Below are 17,709 nucleotides of genomic sequence, written 5' to 3'. Positions count from 1 at the left end.
GGCCCCTATTTAACTGCCAGTAAGTTAAAAAATAAAAAAAAAAAAAAAAAAACAGGGACACTCCTGTGGCCAATATGAGTGTGGGGCCTGCCCTTCCTGGCCACACGCCCTTGAGCGTCATTACATGTCCATGGCTTTTCCCTGGGTCTGGAGCACTACCTCCATGCTGTGCCACCCTCTCTGAGGCTTGTCTACACATTTCCATCTCCCTACCCTTGAGCTCATCTCTTACAAACACCAATGAGGCCAGTAGAGCTCCACAGCTCCCTGGAGTGTAGCCCCTGCACTCACTCTCCACATAGATGAACACACTCCCAACACCTTTCTCTCCTGCCAGCTCTTCTCAGCCCCACAGTGACGCAAACTGCCTAACTGCTGTGAGAGCCAGCCAAAGGCTTTCTGAAAGACTAAGTAGCTGACCTACTTTGTTTCTGTCTGTCCCACAGTGAGTCTTTTCCCCCTCTGAGAATTCGACTCAGTTGCTCAGACATGGCCACACCGGAAGGTTCAGTCTGTCCTTTAGCCAGGAGGCGGCATCCCTTACTTTTACAGGAGGTTATGCTTTTCCATAGTGCTGAGGACCTGCTCAGCTAGGAAGGAGTGAACAAGAGCTGGGTACTGGCTTGGTTTTACTGAGCTCTGCTCCCTTCAGGAACGAGTCTGGGACTCCCCTTAACATTCTGTTGCTCATTGCTGACTGAAGAAATACTTGGGACTATCAAGATGGCTCGGTAGGTAAAGTGCTTGCTGCTAAGCTGGATTGACCTGTGTTTGAACCCTCGGTCCTCAATGGTAGGAGAGAACCAACTCCTGAACGTTGTCCTTTGACCTCCACACTTGTGATGTGGCATGTATGCACGTGTGTGTGTGTGCACAGAGACAGGACACAATAAGAAGAGGCCCTTGGAGTTTAATGGCAAACGCTCAGCAACACTAAATCTAAGAAGCAGACACCTATCAGTGTTGTTCTGGATTTCAAAGAGCCTAACGTGACACTCATTAAGTTCTGGGTTTCAGAATGTCCCAGAATTCATGAGTTTTTTGGTATTGTGATATCTAACTAGGAAATCTACACAAAACATTTCAAGATCCAAGACATAGGAAATCTTACATCCCAAGAATTTGGGGTAAGGGACACTCAGACCGTACATGACTTTGCTCCTAGGCCGCTACAACAAGATCATCCTGCCTTGGGGGTTGTAAGACTCTCCGCTGGCAGGAGGTCTTCCTAACCCAACCCTGGGTCACCTCCAATCCAGCAGAGAAGCCCGACCAGGGCTGGGGAGCAGGTGGCAGCAGAAAGCACAGCAGAGGTGAACACAGGACTTTGTAGCATGTGCGGCCATGAAGCAGGGCTGACTGGGATGCTAATTCAATGACTTCCTGTTCTTTAACACAGTGAATTCATAGAACGCATGTCATATCTGCTCATCAGGAAAAGGGGCAAACATGAGTGGAAATCGGAGGACCTTACTAGTACCTGTCCCCCCCTTCCCTCCCTCAAACAGATGCTTCCAGGTCAATGACCAGCTGCAGCTACTCTGGGGTACCTGTGGTATTTCTAGCCTGGTGACCACACTGAGGCACCTGAGCTCCAGCTCACAGGAAGGTCACGGGAAACAGTGACAGTGAGGGCCAAGTCAAGCTCTGTACAGACGGGAGGGTGGTGCTCATTCCTGTGACTGGAAGCTAAGAGGTGGGGTGCTGGCTGAATGGGGAACAGTATGGGACATGAGTGAGAACATCACAATGGGGGAAGACGGGCACCCCCAGCCCGGCTCCCTAGTGCATCAGAGAGCTATCTCTGAACCCACGCTGGAACAGTGTGAAGATTCCTGAGCCATCTGGGCCCCAGAGGACCCAGGCCCTGGCTTGAAACCTCAGGGCTCCTCTAGTAAAATCCAAGGTAAAATTCACTGCACAAGGTGAGTCCAGGCTGAAGCCCCTGCTAAGCACAGATCCTTGACAAGTGTTTGCAGGGTAGGTGGGATTGCTCAGTGGGTAAGGGCCCTTGCCACCAAGCTGACAACATAAGTTCAATCTCGGGGGCCCTTAAGAATCATTTCTTTGGTGGGGGGGGGTAAAGAGATGGCTCAGTGGTTTGAGCATTGACTGCTCTTCCAGAGGTCCTGAGTTCATTTCCCAGTGACCACATGGTGGCTCACAACCATCTGTAATGGGGCTGATGCCCTCTTCTGGTGTGTCTGAGAACAGTGACAGTGTACTCATACACAAAATAAATAAATGCATCTTTTAAAAAATAAAGAACCACTTCTTGTAAGTTATACCTGTCGTGCATACACACAGACACACACCCACAGAGACACATGGAGACACACACACACACTACATGCAAACACACTTATACAAATGTAATAAAAATTTAAAAGACCTTAAGTGAAGCTGAAGATATGGCTTAGAAGTTAAAAGTACTGACTGCTCTTACAGAGGACCAGGGTTCAATTCCTAGCACCCACATGGCAGCTCACAATAGTAATTCCAGTTCCAGGGAGTCCAGCATCTTCTGACCTCTCCGGGTTCCTGAACACACCTGGTGCACATTCATACACATGTCACACACACACACACACACACACACACACACACACACACACACAGTAAAATAGATAGATAGACAGACAGACAGACAGACAGATTTGTTGAGGACCTTAAGTGACCAGTTACTTAAAGAAAAAAGGAAGAGAAGGGGGAAAAAGAGGAAGAAAAAGCAGCAGCAACAGCAGCGGCATCTGCCAGTCTCCCTGTACCTCAGGCGATTCCAAGGCCAGCCGGGCAATGGCTTCTGGGTCATTCTGCATTTCCTCCAGCTCCTGCAGGGTCTTGTCTTTCAGCCCCTCCATCTTCTCCTGCAAACACAAAGCAATACCCAGTTTAAGGAAAAGTCATCCAAAGTCCCTCCACAGGAAGGCCCCAAGGAGACGTGAGGGTCCCTGGGAATACACTGATGGAGCCCCAGCCATTTCTGCCCACCAAACCCTAAGACAGATGAGAAATCAGTAAACCTACTTGGCAGCCACAGCACTAGATGGCATGGAGCTGACTGGAAGAGAGAGGGGCCAGGCTGCAGGGATACAGACTAAATTTGGCCCCAGACCTTAGTTAGTCCATGACTACATTTGTCTGAACCTGATGTAAACACCCATCCCATCCCCCACAAAGGGCTTTACAGGCCGCAACGGCACAGGCCCAGCCATGTCCTGCTTGTTATATTCAGTGTTCTAGTGACCTCAGGTCTCCCTCAGTATTCTGCAACTGCCGTCCTCTCCACATGTCACAGAAGGAAACTGTCACATCTGTGCCCTCACTGGAACAGAAAAAAAAAATCATCAAATCACCTTCATGGGCAGTCAGAGAGAAAAAACCAACTGATCCAGGCAGAAGGTTGCTCTGACAGGGCAGGGGTCAGCAGTCCTCCCCCGCCACTGCCCCAAGTGACAGACAAGCCTGGGGCAGCCAGGAGGAAGCGAACACACCAGGAATCAATCGCCTTTCTGCTGACAGGACCTTCCATGCTTGTTTTCTTATCTTCCTAGGCACATGCTTTAGAGCACTCATGTTGGGTGCTCTTACTGTAAAGGTTGCTAGTTTCCAGAAGGTTCTAGCTCCTCAGAGATCAAGGGCCTTCTACCCTTGATAGAGCTTGCCTGGGAGCCATGGTGATGGCTCGGCCTAGAAGGCATTTGGGAACTAAGAGCCAAGGTGATGACAGGCAGAAGCCACCTTCTCTGGGCCTCAGTTTCTCCCTCTGTAATGGTAAGGGAATGGCATCCCTGGGAGAAAAGAGAAAGTAATGAGCAATGATGACAAGCTGCCTTTGCGGAGGCCTTCATCCTGGTTTAGGCCTGACCTGTCTCCTTCCACGTTCCAACTGTCCTGGTTTAGAGAACAAGTGGCACGTCCACTGCTAATGAGGAGCTTCTTAAGTGGGGAGCACCACCAGCCATCATCCCCTGAAGGCTTCACATTGCCCAGCCTCTAAACAAGCTTAGCCAGGCATCAGGAGGCACGTGCCCGCCCACCCAAGCCTCAGCACCAATAGGCTGGGACAGAGCCCAGAAACCCAGACTGCGTCCTGGGGATACGGATGCATCTGGTCTAAGAAAAAGATACGTCCACGCCTGTTACACCATGCAGGACCAACAGACTCTGAGCACCACACTACAGTGTAACCTACACTGTCTCAACCAGGCACTTAGATCCCCAGATGCCAGGCAACGTCGGCTCAGCATGGCTGCTGACCTCTAATTCCAGTGCTCTAAAGGGAAGAGTCAAGGGATGTCGGAGCCAGTTGGTACTCAGACTTGCCCACCGTGGAGAGCTCTGCTTAAACAGAGAGGTAGAGAGTGATAGAGGAAGACTTTTCATCTCAACCTTGGACCCACGGCCACATATGCATACATTCACATGTATGTGCGTCTGCACATATATGAACACATCACACACACACACACAGACACATACACATGCACACACACACACACACACACACACACACGCACACGCACACGCACATGCACACACACACAAGTGAGAGGAAGGAAGGAAATTCTTATAGAGAAATTCTTCATAACGAAAAGACCCAAAAGGAAGGAAACCCAAATCCCACCGTGCATTGTGTCTACGCCTCACACTGCTCCCCCAAACTCCAGGTCTAGAAGTCAGAACAGAGGAGAAGAGGCCCTGTGTTAGACCAGAGCTCTGAGGAGAAACAATATTGTTCCACCTAAACACAACTGTGTCTGTGGCAAAAAGGAACAGCACTTTAAAGGTCCTGAGACCCGCTATCCCCTTAACCCCAGACTGACATCAGGAGTTCAAGACTAACCTGGACTCTGTGAATGCTGCCTCATTTAAAAAAAAAAAAATCACAAAAGGCCTGAGAATGAAATTCAGTTTGTAGAGGGCCTGTAGAGTGCCAGTTTATTGAGCATGCATATAGCCCTAGGTCCATCCCTGGCACAGTACAGAACCAGCATAGTGACACACACATCTGAAATCCCAGTACTCTTGAGAGGGAGAAGCCAGAGGATCAAGGCCAGCATGGGCTACATAGTTCAATCCAGTCTCAAAAATATAAGCAACTTGAAAATACCCAAACACATGGAGTGCAGGCTTACTAACGCAGACCTAGCACAAGACCAGTTCTGCCACTTGTCAGCTACGTCCTCACCCAAGTGGAAGCTCCCTCAGCCTAAGGTTCCTCATCTATGAGATGGACCAAATGGCGGCACCTCCCTCACGGGTTCAGTGACACAACATGCGAGCTCAGCACAAGAACAAATGCTGGCCAAAGATTCCAACACCACAGAAATTATGCAGGATCATGGTGGCCGGCCTCCAGGGTGGCAGCCAAGAACTTGCTGGGCCACAGCAGCTGCACTGAGCACAGCCCCACCCACCAAGCCCAGGGCCTGCTGCTCTGCATTCAGGGCTAAGCGCAGTAGACACTGGCAGCCTGGTGGGATGGTAGCTGGCTAACCACACACACAGCTGGTTAGCAACCCCGGCAGCACCAGGACCTCTCCCCACAGAGAAATCCATTCAACAAGCCCTGAGCAGAGCTGAGAGTCCCCGGGGCAGTCTTCTAATGCTTTCCTTTGACACACTTGGTTCTGCCCTGAGAGTGATGAAGACCAGGCCAAAAAGGAGAGGTCGCAAGCCCCACAAAGCAGTGCGCTGCTTACCTGGGCGGCTGCTGTCCCTGCCTCTTGGCTAGTGGTAGTTCACGCAGTTGCAGCACATCCCTGGTCCAAGCGGCACAGGCTGCTCTGTGAGAACTCTCACAGCATCACCCCCTGGGTGTTACTGGGGCTGCTCTCACAAGTCAGGTATCACCTGCTTTTCAGAGCCACGCTGAAAGCAGCAAGCACTTGTTCAGGCCACTGTTTGGGAAAGGTGAGAAGGAAAAACTACTCTGCCCAGGGCCCGTGAAGCAGCTACCTAAAATTGTGGCCCTGTGGCTGGGTCTCTGCTGCTAGCAACTTCTAACTCCCAACAACCAGCCAACATGGTAGAACGACAAGGGGTGTAGCAAGGGTGGGGGTGGGGAGCACGGCTTATGACACATTATTTAGGGACCAAGTCTTAGGATTTTGTTTCTAGAGGGCTGGCAAGTCCAAATTTCCTCAGGCCTTGGTGCCAGGGCTCTGACAGACTTCCCTTCTCATGACCACTGTGACACTGAGATGCTGGATGGTCCCCTGAGGACAGTGGAGTGGGCAGCTGGGGAAGGGAAAGTGGGAGCCATGTGAGAATGGGTAAGGCCCTGGGCATTCATCTTTGTCTTTCAAGTACCCAGCACAGACCTGCTCGGAGGCAATTCAGAATTGCCAAGTGAAGGTGGAAGGAGAGGAGAGAGACACCAGGCCAGCCAGGACAAGTTCAACAAGCTGCAGAATCAGAACAGCCCAGTTTCCTGCTTGCTCAAGCCTTCCTTCATGTCCACCATCCCTATAAGTTACAGGCATTTATTGAGCAATTACTATATGCCGAGACCAATGCTGTCCCATATCATGGGGCAGAGGGAAGTATGTAAACGTTGAATTTTATGAGTCTAGTCCAGTAGACACATTAAAAAACAAAACAAAAAAAGCTTTCTCCTTCTTCTTATGGAACTCAGTTTCTAAAAATGCCTTTAAAAAACAAACAAACAAACAAACGTAAGTCCTTATGAACACAGGTGGAGGAGAGGCATAGGCTGTGAGCCAGTGAAGGAGTCAGTGACAGGGAGGTGGGGAGAACCAGAGCTCAGAGCAGCAAAGGCCAGACAGGTGCTCGCTGGTGCTGGGCGGGTCTGAGGGCCACTGCAGCCTCTAGGAGGGGACCTGGTGAGGCAGCTGTGCAGTGTCACAGCTACAGCAGGGTAACAGGTCTTAGGGAGGTGACACTGACACCTCTGCAGAGATGATCAGACTGACAGAGAGAGGGGAAGTAGCAGCACCTTCCCAGTAGGGGTAGAAAATGGGCCCCTGTAGCCGGCACTGGGAAGGGAAAGAGCACGGCTTGTTTCCCCACCCCACCCCATCCCTGGCTTTCCTTTGTTTAACTTGTGCCTCCTCTGCAGTCTTCACCATCACTAGGGGTCTCACCTATGGTCATGTGGGAAGGCCAAGCCCCCAAGTCAGAGGCCAAGCATGGAATGAGGACCAGGAACCCTTTTAAAGTCATGGACCCTGACCCCACACTGGACTCTAACTGCAGGAGACAGTGATGGCTGTGCAGACTGGCCAACTCCCCAGGAGAGCCACAATGCCCAGCTTATATGCACAGCCCCACTTGGGGTGGGCCACAAAAACCCGGGGCTGTGGTCTGTAACTAAAATTGACACCATGTCCTTTGGTGACCACGCACACGGGAATGGCAGACTACGAAGGAGGGAGAGCCAGGCCACACCACATGCTCTGATGCTCCCTCCCGGTGGGCACAGTGACGAAATGATGGCCTGTGTCTTGCTGGTCTGCTGCCATCCACACTGTTGCTGGTCTCACCTTCTTTTCATGACTTCATATCTTGACAAACCATTCCATAAGCTTTGAACAACGGCAACACAATATGACCCAGATGGTGAGGCCATAAGCCAGATTAGGACCAGTGGATTTAGGCCAACTGGAGCGTTATTTCTGGCCACACCCCAGCCCACAGCAGAGGCAACTGAAGAACTAACTGCTCAGGGAGAAGGCACGAGAGTACCGAATCCTAACGCATCCCTAGGATGAGGCTCCGTGGGCTCATCCCCCGCTCACCGCAGCAGCCAGCATTACCTGCCAGCCTGAAATCACACTGCAGGGAGAGGTGATGCCCCTCAGCTTCTCATAAACCCCTCCACTTACCAAGAGCCTGGGAAGAAGCTGCTACCATAGCAACCTACAAAGTGCAAGCTCCAGAGAACTAGACCTGACCTACCCCTAATAGCAAAGATACCTGCTGTTGCCTTGGAAACCTTCCTAATCCTGGTGCTTAAAGCAGAAACATTAGTTTACCTGCTCCACTTTTTGTTCCTAGAATGACTCCAGCCATGGCCCCAAGTATGGGAGTCCCAAGGGAGCCCCAGTATCATGGAACTGATCTTCCCTGTGATTTGAAAACTTGGAATATAAACCACAGAAGGAAATATAAGAAGGAATATAAGTCATTGGGTGGGCGGGCTTTAGGTATCATTGCCATTTCTGCCATGTTGGGGATGGGACCCCAGGCCTCACACCAATTAGGTGTATTAGTTATGTCACCACTGAAACAAAATACCCGACACCGCCCTTCAGGAAGGGGGGCTTCTGGTTCACACTCCAGACGTGGCCCGTTGTGGGTAGGAAGGCATGCTGGCAAGGGCATGAGGCATCCACACTACGGACCCCATGGGACCACCACGTTGAGGATGTATCTTCCAGCTCAATTAACCTAGTCTAGATAATCCCTCACAGGCAAACCCAGAAAATTGTTTCTGAGGCAATTCTAAATCCGATCAGGATGAAAACCAAAATGAATCATCATTAGGAAAGAGATTTACTTCTGAGACACCCCCAAACTAATCTTATTTTTTTTTAACTTTATTATTAGTGTATGCAAGTGGGAGAGTGGTCAGAGGACAACTTCCTGCAGTTGGTTCTGTCATTTTTATGTGTGTCCCAGGGAACAAACAAGTCACCAGGTTTGTGCAACAAGCATATTTTACCTGCTGGACCACCTTGCCAGCCCCGATTTTCACTCTTTCTAGGCAATGCTAGGATGGGGGCGGGAGGCTCCTCCCCACCCTCAAGTGTGAAGGGTCCCCAAAAGAGATCAGAGCTTTGTAGCAAAACACATCTAAACTTGGATCCGCTGAGCCTTTTCTGGTGACCTACTCAGCTGTTGGGCTCTGATGCTACCATCATCAAGGGGCTAGAAGGATTTAATAAGAAGGTAACAATTTCTAAAGTGCTAGACAGGACACAACAACTTCGACACACAACACGTTCACACCTATGGTTACAGAATGCTGCCTGTCAGCCCTGCCAGGCTGCCCGCCTGCTAGGTGAGCATCGGAGCAGAGCAGCCAGGTGTGGCTTCTCAAACTGGCTCCACATCACTGTGAACCAAGTCCACAAGGACAAGTCTTCGAATAAAAGGCATCAGGCATGGAATGCAACCGCTCAGGATAAGGCTTTGTGAAAGAGATTGCCTCCTCCGTGTAAATATTTACACAATTAGCCCACTGTTCTTTAGGCCTACTGAAAAACTGCCTACTTTGCCTGAAGCCGGCCTGGTGCAAGGCGTTGCTGGAGGGAGTGAGCAGCCCACCAAGCCAAGAGTGGGGCCTCCAGAATGACTTCTGGTATCAACCGGATTTGCCCATACTTGGACTGTCACCGGCTGGCTGAGCACCCTACCAGCAAAGGCAAGCTACAGAGGCTGAGTCCCCAGCAGACTCCTCGCTTTCCGTTGACGGCCCACTGTGTGTGCTGGAGAGACCGCTCCCAAACCTGCTGAGATACCCAACCCCAGGTTCTCTCTCCCTCCAGCAACCACTTATTTACGTCAGTTTCTCAAAGTCATCCCCAGTGCCTCAGTATCCCTCTTCAGGCCAGAAATGGGCCTCACTGTCCATACCCAACCATCAAGTTTGCTTCCTTCAGTCGGTGTTCCTGAGTCTCCAAGAGCACCATCCAGCCATTGCTGCCTTGGCACAGGCTCTAAGATGATTTTCCACCTCCAGAGCCTCCTCCCTGCCATAACTGTCCAGCCCCTCTGGGTTGATCTTTCTCTAAGTCAGCTGGGTCCCTCTGGCTTCCCATTCTCTTTCCTGAAGCTGGATGAAGCCTGGAGACTACTGTCCTAAGTTGCCCCATCTGCTGACACTGACCTGCACCACTCCCTAAGCCCCATTCTTCTACTTCCTTTTGGCTATGATATCTTCAGTAGGGCAAAGAGGGGTCCACACCAGGCTAACACATATGTCTTGATTCCATGACTGTACACCAGTGTCTGGCTCTGGGGACAAACTTAGTAAAGGATGGTTACTATAGACAGACTGCAGGCAGCCTCCAAGGAGCAGGGCCTGTTAGCCTATGTTCAGAACCCAACAGAACACAATCTGTAGCAAACCCAGTATGAAGCCTGCATTCCTCTACCAGCACTCAGGCTAAAGTCCGCCAGGGCCTGCTTGGGCACAGCATCCCCCAGAACCATTCCTCCCCCAGATCTCAGCTCTGTGGGGCCGACCTAACATCTGGGAAGCTAACAGCCTTCTCTGGCTGGGAAGCCTGGGCAAGGAATACAATCTCCCTGTGCCTTAGTTCCTTTCCTTAGAGGGGGCTTTACAAAGGTCTACCCCCCTGCTATTGGACAGGGCTCGCCATGGCTAGGCTGGCACGGTGCCCAATCATAGTCACACGGTCACACCTCTTCCACTCAGCACTTCCCAAGTTCCTCTAACAGGTACTTGGACTCCTCCCGAGACATCGTCTGTCTCAGAGTGATGGAACTGGATGACAGGATCTGACCAGATCAATAACAGTCATCGTCAGTCAACAGAACTGCCATGAAACAGATGTCTGAATAGACAGCAGTCTTCAAACTTTCTGAAAGAGACACCCGGCCACTGGCAGTGCCTCTTCCTTCTCTTCCTTCCCTAACTTGTGGCTCAGAGTTGAAAGAAAACTCTGCTCAGTGACCACACACAGGCTTCCTTCCTTCCTTTCTGCTATGCCCTAACCATTGTCTCTAAAAGCTGCGAAGGCAGCTGTCCATCCTCCCATCCCTCACCTCTAGGCTGCACAGAACAAGCTGAGCAGACAGTCAATCATCCCTTACAGAAAGATTAAGATGAGGTCAGGCCTGGGTCACAAGGTGCCTCTGCTCCAAGTCCACAACAAGGGGATCCTGGTAGACGGCCATCCCAGGCTGACTAGATGGGGTGGCTGCAGAACCTACCCTCACGAGGGCCAAGTCCAGCCCCAGAAACTTCTGGGATGGGCAGAGTCATAAACAGGCAGACTGGTCCCCTAAGGACAACAGGCGAGGCACAGAAAACAAGAAACTGGGTGAAAGTTTCCTCATACCCACTTGGCTCTGGAAGGAACCATGAAGGCCATCATCAAAGCCAAAAGGTGGTTACTGTCACAAACTGGCCTCTCCAGAAGCGACTTACTGGGTTCCAAAGGACTCGGCCCTCTTCCACATGTCTGGAAACCTCAGGGGAATACCCTAGAAGCTCTCGTGCTCCTGCTATGAAACCTCCCATGGCTCCCCAGCGCCTTGCTGTTGTGTTTCGATCTGTGCTCCTTAGCTTGACATATGACATCTGCTGACCCTGAACTTCCGTTTCCATCCAGCCCTGAGCCCTCCAGCACCCATGGGCTGCTCTGCTCATCCCAACTCTCCCTGCCTAACCTTCTCCCAGCACGGAAACACATTTCCAGTCACTCAGTAATAATAACAGCAGCTCTGAAGGAATTCACTGTGTGTGGCCCTGCCTTTTTTTCCTGCTTATTCCTCAAATACCACATCTCTATGAAGTTTTCCTTGCTCACTCCTCCTAAAGAATCCATGCCCTTTTAGGGTTCTACGTAAATACCATGCAGCATTTACTATGACAAAACAGCATAGTTCTCCAGTAAGAAGCAAAGCTCTCTGCCCATCACTCACATCTGCATCCCCAAATGCAGAACACATACCAGGCATTCAATGAGTGCCTAAGGGATTCCACTTTCAGAGTAGATCCCTACCATCACGCTCACGCATGCACTCACGCACACGTGCACACACACACACACACACACACACACACACACACACACACTCGCACTTGCACTCATGACCTCAAAGAACTGAAAGGCTAGACAACAGAAGTGCAGAACAGCTTTTAAATACAGGCTGTCAGGAAGCCTAGAAGAATGGTGCTCAGGGAAACAGGACAAAGTAAGTTCTAGGGTTGCCCCCAGCTTACTCTCACAGACTTCAAGATGGCTCGGGGAGTTGGGAAGGGGATTGAGAGTCCAGGAAACCAAGAGTGCCAGCACTCACAGGACAGAGAACCATGGGGACAGGAGTTACATAGAAAGAAGCCCCGTAAATGTACAGAGGATCCCCAGGTCCCAGCCAGTCAAGAAAATCAGTACTAGTGTGGCCAGCATATGAGGGAAGACCTCGTGTTTGCAGGCTGTTAGAGATCCACAGAAGACATTACCTTCATAGCGGGGAAACCCAGCTCTGCTGTAAGAGCTGTCTGATCACAGCTAACAAAGCGTAGAGGCAGGCTGTCAAGGCTCTGGGTTTTTTTTAAGTAACAATATACATACAATATATAAATAAAATATCCAACAAGTAAAATATCCAACAAGGTACATCTGACCGTCAATCAGAACTTAACACAGAAAGACTAAAACAGGACATAACAACCAATAAAAATGGACCCTTAAAATATATAGGTAACAGAATTAGCAAGCAAGGATATTAACATAGCAAGCATATTTCATGTAATACACACACATATGATTTATATTTGATATGTTCAAGAAGCTTATGTTTTAAAAGGTTGAGTATAGGAAATATTGACTTGAACTATAATTACGTCAAGAGAAAAGGTTATTCCTACATTGAAAAACAATACTGTATATCGGACTAGACATCGGCAGATTAGATTCTGCAGAAAGGAAAAAAAAAAAAAACCAACCCAAACATAAACTATTGAAGTGAACCACGAAGAGGAAATGATAAGGGAAAAGAATAGGAATTCTGAGGGGTGACTGTAAGCACTCAGCACATATAACGGAAGTCCCCAGAGGAGAGGAAGGGAGAGGGATGGGATGACAGCTTTAAGAATCAATGGCTGGAAATGAAAGCTATAAGCCACAGAACAATACAGTGAATCCCCAAATGAGAACCATGAAGAAAGTAGGCTGAGCACAATACAATCAAACTGCTGGAAGAGGACAGAGCTCAGTGGTAGAATGCTCGCCTAGTGTATGTGAACCCAAAGTTCAATGCCTGGGACCTCGAACATCTATACAGTAACTGAGAAATAAGCTGTCTAAGCCTAGTGACAAGAAAGCAACTAGAGGTGGGGAAAGAAGCGCCAAGAACAAAAGAACAAAGACTGGTGGCAGACAGCACCTATGAAGCAACGCAAGCGGCAGACACTGGAACAGCTTCTGTAAAGAACTGAGAGACCAGGCCTGGGGAGGCCTCTTGCAAAAACAAAGACTTCCCTTAGCCCTCTGAAAGCGGAAAGAATCCGTCAAGTAACAAACTACAAGCAATGTTCAAAGAAATCCGCAAGACAGGAGGAACGCGCAAGGAGAGAGCTCCGGGTCAGCACAGAGGAACACAGAACGCTCGAAAACAAACAGAAGACTTGGCCTTTCCGTTTTATGTTCCTCACAATGCAACTGTGCAGAGCACTAGGATTTGTAGCATGAAGCGGGGTCGGGGGGTTGCAGGGGTGGGGGAGGAGGAAGGTTGTGGTGGAGGGGGCAACAGACACATCACGCAAGGTTCAACCCTGAAGGTAAAGAGGCACAGGGCCCTTGAAACGAGCTGTGACAAATGAGAAGCGCACACTGCATATGCTTAAAGCAGCGCTAAAAAGACGTGCTCCTGTTAGACGCCAACAGAGCAGCAAAAGGAGGACGTGAGGACACTCCGCACCTAAAAATCACAAAAATGGGAGAAAAGAACAAAGACTGTGGGGCAGATGGAAAGGAACAGCAAAAGTCTCTCTCACACAGGAATGTGGTCTAATCACCCCCAATGAAAAGGCAACACTGGGGGCTAAAGAGATGGCTCAGTGGTTAAGAGCACTGACTGCTCTTCCAGAGGTCCTGAGTTCAATTCCCAGCAACCACATGGTGGCTCACAACCATCTGTAATGAGATCTGATGCCCTCTTCTGGTGTGTCAGAGGACAGAGACCATGTACTCACATACATGAAATAAATAAATACATCTTTAAAAGGAAGGAAGGAAGGAAGGAAGGAAGGAAGGAAGGAAGGAAGGAAGGAAGGAAGGAAGGAAGGAAGGGCAACACTGGGGGGTGGGAGACAGGGCTCAGTGGTTAAGAGCACTACCTGCTCTTCCACAGGATACAGGTTCAATTCCTAGCACTGCCATGGCAGCCATCTGTAACTCTAGTCCCAGGCAATCTGATGTCTCACATCCGGCATTCAAGCAGTATATAGATATAGATCATGCAGGTAAGATACCCATACACATAAAATAAAATTTTAAAAAGTTTTAAAGGCAATAATTCTGACTTTTTTTTTAAAGCAACACCTTTCTGTGTGCTGCCTGTAAGAGATCCATCTTCAATACTAAAAGTTTATAAGATTTGAAAGCCATGCCTTAGTTTTAATCTTTAATTGTAATATTTATAAAACCTATCGTTTTGTCATTTTTAATTTTTTCTATCATTTATAATATGTGTTGTATATGGGTGCATGTGTGCCACAGCACATGTGTTAAGATCAGAGGACCACTTGCAGGAGTTGGTTCTCTCCTTCCAACAACTAGACCCTGGGAATTAAACTCAGGTCATCAGGCTTGGAGCCTGTTACCCAGTAAGCCAGTGGTTCTTAACCTGTGGGTCACGGCCCCTCTAACAGAGACTTACATTACAATTCATCCCAGTAGCAAAATTATAGTTATATGGTAAGAGTCGCCACAGCATGAGGAACTGTGTAAGGGTCCCGGCATTAAGAAGGTTGAGAACCACTGCACTGAGCCCTTTTATCATCCCCGTTTTAGCATTTTGAAGTGTACAGTTTTGGACATTAGATACATTTACTTTGTTGTACGACCATCACCACCCATCTGTCTCCAGAACTTTTCATGACCCCACACAGACAGACCTGCACCCATTAAATACTGACCTTCTCTTTCCTCTCCTGACCTGGCAACCACCAATGAATCTGACTAGTCTAGAAACTTCACAAAAGAAAAGCCACAGTCAGGTGTGATGGCTCATGCCTGGGATCCCAGGGCCATGGGAAGCTGAGGTAGACGGACTGCAGTGAATCCCAGGCCAGCCTGGGCTACACAGTGAGGCCTTGTTTCAAACCAAACCAAACCGAACAAAAACAAGATGTTGTTCTTCTCTGAGCATCACAGTTCATACAACACGCTGTCTCTGAGCTTCATCCATGTGAGACTGTTGGACTCTGGCTGCCGGATACCTGTACCTCATTCCATGTCACTGTCCTGTTCACAGACACTGGGGAAGTGGCTGCTGTGTTCATACACAAATGGCTGTCCCAGTTCCTGCTTTCATTTCTTCAGCGCAGATACAGAAGCAGAACTGCTGTGTCACTCAGTAAGTGATCGGTTGCGGGATCACCGTGCTGCTTCCCACAGTGGGTAAACCACTTCACATTGCCACAAGCCTTCAATTCTCCACATTCTCATTAACACTTGTTTCCTATTTCACTTAATGTGTGACTCATGTGCATGTGTGTGGTGACTGTGTTTATTCTTATTGGTGTATGTGCATGTATGTGTGTGAGCATATGGTATATGTGATATATATTCTTAATAATGTGTGTGGTATAGGTGATGTGTATTCTTACTGGTGTGGGCACATGTATGTGTGTGTGGTATATGTGATGTATATTCTGACTGGTGTGTGTATACATGTATGTGTGTAACTTGAGGCTAGCTGATTGGCTAGATGGGCTGGCCAATGGGCTTCAAAGTCTCCTGTCTCCACCTTCCCCAGCAAAGGCTTGTGACACGTGCTCAGCCTTTACGAGGCTTCTCCGGTCCTTGTGCGCTGTACCGACTGAGCCACCACCAGGCTCTTTTCCTATTTTTAGTGCTCATCCAGCCAGCATACTTGTGTTACACTATGATTTTAATTTGCATTTCCCTGACTAATGATGCACACATATCTGTTTAGGGACTTTTGGTCATTATTCATATATTCTCTGGAGAAATACTGGTCTAGTCCTCTGTCCACCTTCTAATTGTCAGCTTTCGTCACTCAGTTGCAGGGTTCCTTGGCAGTCTCAGTCAACTCCACTAACCCTAACTTCAAACCCAAGACTTGTGAGCATGGTGGGAGGCTCCTTTATTCCCAGCATCTAAGAGGCAGAGGCAGACAGATCTCTGAGTTCAAGAACAGCCTGATCTAGAGTAAGCTCCAGGATGGCCAGGGTTATGTAGAGACCCTATCTCAAAAAAGAAAAATAAGTAAATAAAATGTTTATTGTATAAGAGATCTTTATTAGAAGTGTCATTTAATTTTTCCCTTTGATTTATGGAAGCTGTCAGGCATAAGTAGGATTTGACCGGCAACCATTAGCCCCTTCTTCCCAGCATTCCCAGATGTAAGTAATTACCCAGAGCAGTACTTAAACAACCTGCCCTAGGCTGGGCAAGGACAGAGGAGGTGGAAATCTTCCGACTCCCAGACTGAGGGAGAGTTGTTAGGAACACTGTGGCCTCCTCCACTCCCGAAGTTTTACCAGAGACAGCCAACTTAAGCAACTCCCATTTTCATGAAAATTGCATAAGCTGCCAATAAATTAGCCACTTCTCTGACAATTCTGTAAATTGACAAATCATGCTGTCAAAACCCCTCCGGCTGTTAGGACTTCAGTCTCCCAGAGGAAACCCAAGCCAGACACAGTCATTCTCCAAGGATTTTGCTCTGACCATACAACTATCAAGGCCAGGACACCCACAAAGGCTTTACTTGGGGGAATTTGGTTTCTTGAGGCCACATCAAAGCAAGGATGCCCTTCAGATAGCCAAGACCATGGCTACTACTCTGGACTTCATCACAAGGGACCTCATAGCAGCAAATCCTCAACCCCGTCAGGGAGGAGCTCTGCCCCAACCTGGGACAGCTAGTGAGTTTGTAGGACTGACTGGCCAGCTAAGAAAGGTATGCTCTCCCTCTGCTGGGAAACCTCCTCACTCCCCTGCACTGTCCTGAATGCTGCAGCACAGGCCCCAAGAAAGCTTGCTTGCGGTACTCTGGTTGCCAAGGAGTAGAGAACGCCGAGCTGATTGTGTGAAGAACAGGTAACTCCAGGGCTGCCAGCTTTCCGCACCCAGCAGCAGCTAGCAGGTGGCAGTGGCCTCTTAGGGCCAGGGACAGAGACTGAGAAAAAAGATGGACGTGCTGGGAGCAGATTGCAGAGGTGAAAAGCTGTGCAGAGCAAGAACAGAAGCTACAAAAGGCAAGGGACTGTGGGAGAGCAGCGGGACTGTGGGAGAGCAGCGGGCCTCTGGCGGCTGGGAGTTTAAGGAAGAGCTGCTAGTTAGTTGCTGCTGCTGAGAAGCTCAGAGAGATAAAACAGAGAACTGAGGTCCCTCCCTACACCCTAGGCCACTTACCTAAGGCCATAATACTAAGAATGAAGGGTACTAGGTCTTTGGGGTGTCTCCCTCCAAGACGAGAGAAAACAAGTGGCCACCACTCCCAACAGACTGGACTTGACCACTGAAATTTATAGAACACTCCACACAACCGCAGGACACGCTTTTTTCTGAAGTTTTCCTAAAACGTTTGCCAAGATATACCACATCCTGGGACACAACACGAGTCATGGCAAATTTAAAACAGTTTAAATCAAGGCCTGGCTCAGTTGGAAGAGTGCTTATTTGGCCCAGGTGAAGCCCTGGGTGCGATCCTGTGCACGACACAAGTCAGGTGTGGTAGGACAGGCCTGTAACCCCAGCACTTGGGTAGTGGAAGCAGGAAGGTGAAGTTCAAGGT

At 49.2% G+C, this 17,709-nt stretch overlaps 1 protein-coding gene across 4 annotated transcripts in view; it reads right to left on the bottom strand.

Moving 5' to 3' along the window:
• The window catches only part of Vps37c (VPS37C subunit of ESCRT-I), a 28,660-nt gene that overhangs the window by 4,894 nt on the left and 6,057 nt on the right, over positions 1-17,709 (bottom strand). For 3 of the 4 annotated variants that reach the window (XM_032891633.1, XM_032891631.1, XM_032891630.1), the window contains exon 2: positions 2,769-2,867. In XM_032891633.1, the coding sequence (XP_032747524.1) occupies positions 2,769-2,861 (93 nt within the window). In that variant the 5' untranslated portion in view covers positions 2,862-2,867. Of the gene's footprint in view, positions 1-2,768; positions 2,868-3,247; positions 3,317-17,709 lie in introns of those variants that run through there. The other variant, XM_032891632.1, reaches the window with a different exon arrangement.

Source organism: Rattus rattus, chromosome 2 (genome assembly GCF_011064425.1).
Source record: "Rattus rattus isolate New Zealand chromosome 2, Rrattus_CSIRO_v1, whole genome shotgun sequence".
Classification (NCBI taxonomy): domain Eukaryota; kingdom Metazoa; phylum Chordata; class Mammalia; order Rodentia; family Muridae; genus Rattus; species Rattus rattus.
Note: the sequence above shows the minus strand (reverse complement) of the source record. Positions and strands in the feature narration are given on the sequence as shown.